The sequence below is a fragment of the Carlito syrichta genome, unplaced genomic scaffold (genome assembly GCF_000164805.1).
Source record: "Carlito syrichta isolate Samal-C Ts95f unplaced genomic scaffold, Tarsius_syrichta-2.0.1 Scaffold247204, whole genome shotgun sequence".
Lineage (NCBI taxonomy): Eukaryota > Metazoa > Chordata > Mammalia > Primates > Tarsiidae > Carlito > Carlito syrichta.
Genome location: NW_007191300.1, coordinates 53,840 through 54,619, shown reverse-complemented (window position 1 = coordinate 54,619; position 780 = coordinate 53,840). Strand labels below are relative to the sequence as shown.

The window sequence follows — 780 nt, the reverse complement described above, 5'->3', positions numbered from 1 at the left end:
CCACCATGGCACATGGGCACCTACTGGGTGTCGGGGGCTGGGACACAGGCCCCCGTGAGCCACCATCCTCCCAGTGACACAGGAGTGACAGGGCGCTGGAAAGCATTCACACCACCAGAAAAACAGCCAGAAGGCGGGAACTGAAGGGAGCACAGTTTAAAGCAGGCGGGCAGGGGCACGTCACCAGCGGGTGTCACTTGGGCAAAGATGTGGAGGAAGAGAGTCACCCGGTGTCCAAGAAAAAGAGCTGCAGGCTGCAGGAACAGCAGGTGCAAAGGCCCTGTGGCAGGTGCGCCTGGTGTGCAAGAGGACAGCCTGCATGTTGCCGGACGGTCACCCCCAGGGGAGGACGGCACTGGCGCTCCAAGCAGGGCTAGCGTGGGCTCTGCTGCCTCTGGGGGTCTCTGTGTCCATGGGACGCTTTGGCTGCTCCTGCCAAAGAGCCAGGGTGCAAGTCTCTGTGCCGAGCACAGGTAAAGTGCCCTGTCTCACCTCAACAGTCAAGGCCACTACTGCCAGGCCCTGGACACGGCCTCCACCTGCTCATGCCGCAGGAACGAGGCTGGCCTCCTCGCCTCACTGCAGAAAGGCCACTCAACTCCCGAGGGAGGCGCCACGGGGGCCAAGGGTCACATCCTCAGAGCTCAACTTGGGGTGCAACCCACCCCAGCCCCTGGTCCGGCCCACGCCATTCATCAGAAAATCACCGGAGCATCAGTGAGGTGCAGACCCTGCCCAGGCACCGAGGACGGTGGTGGCCAGGGCAGGCAGAAGGCCCGC

General features: G+C 63.6%; 1 protein-coding gene across 1 annotated transcript in view; it reads right to left on the bottom strand.

The window, feature by feature from the left end:
* Positions 1–373: 373 nt before the first annotated feature.
* The window catches only part of LMNTD1 (lamin tail domain containing 1), a 53,923-nt gene continuing 53,516 nt past the window's right edge, over positions 374–780 (bottom strand). The window contains exon 9 of the mRNA XM_008051956.1: positions 374–432. Coding sequence (XP_008050147.1) covers positions 374–432 — 59 coding nt within the window. The remainder of the gene's footprint in view (positions 433–780) is intronic.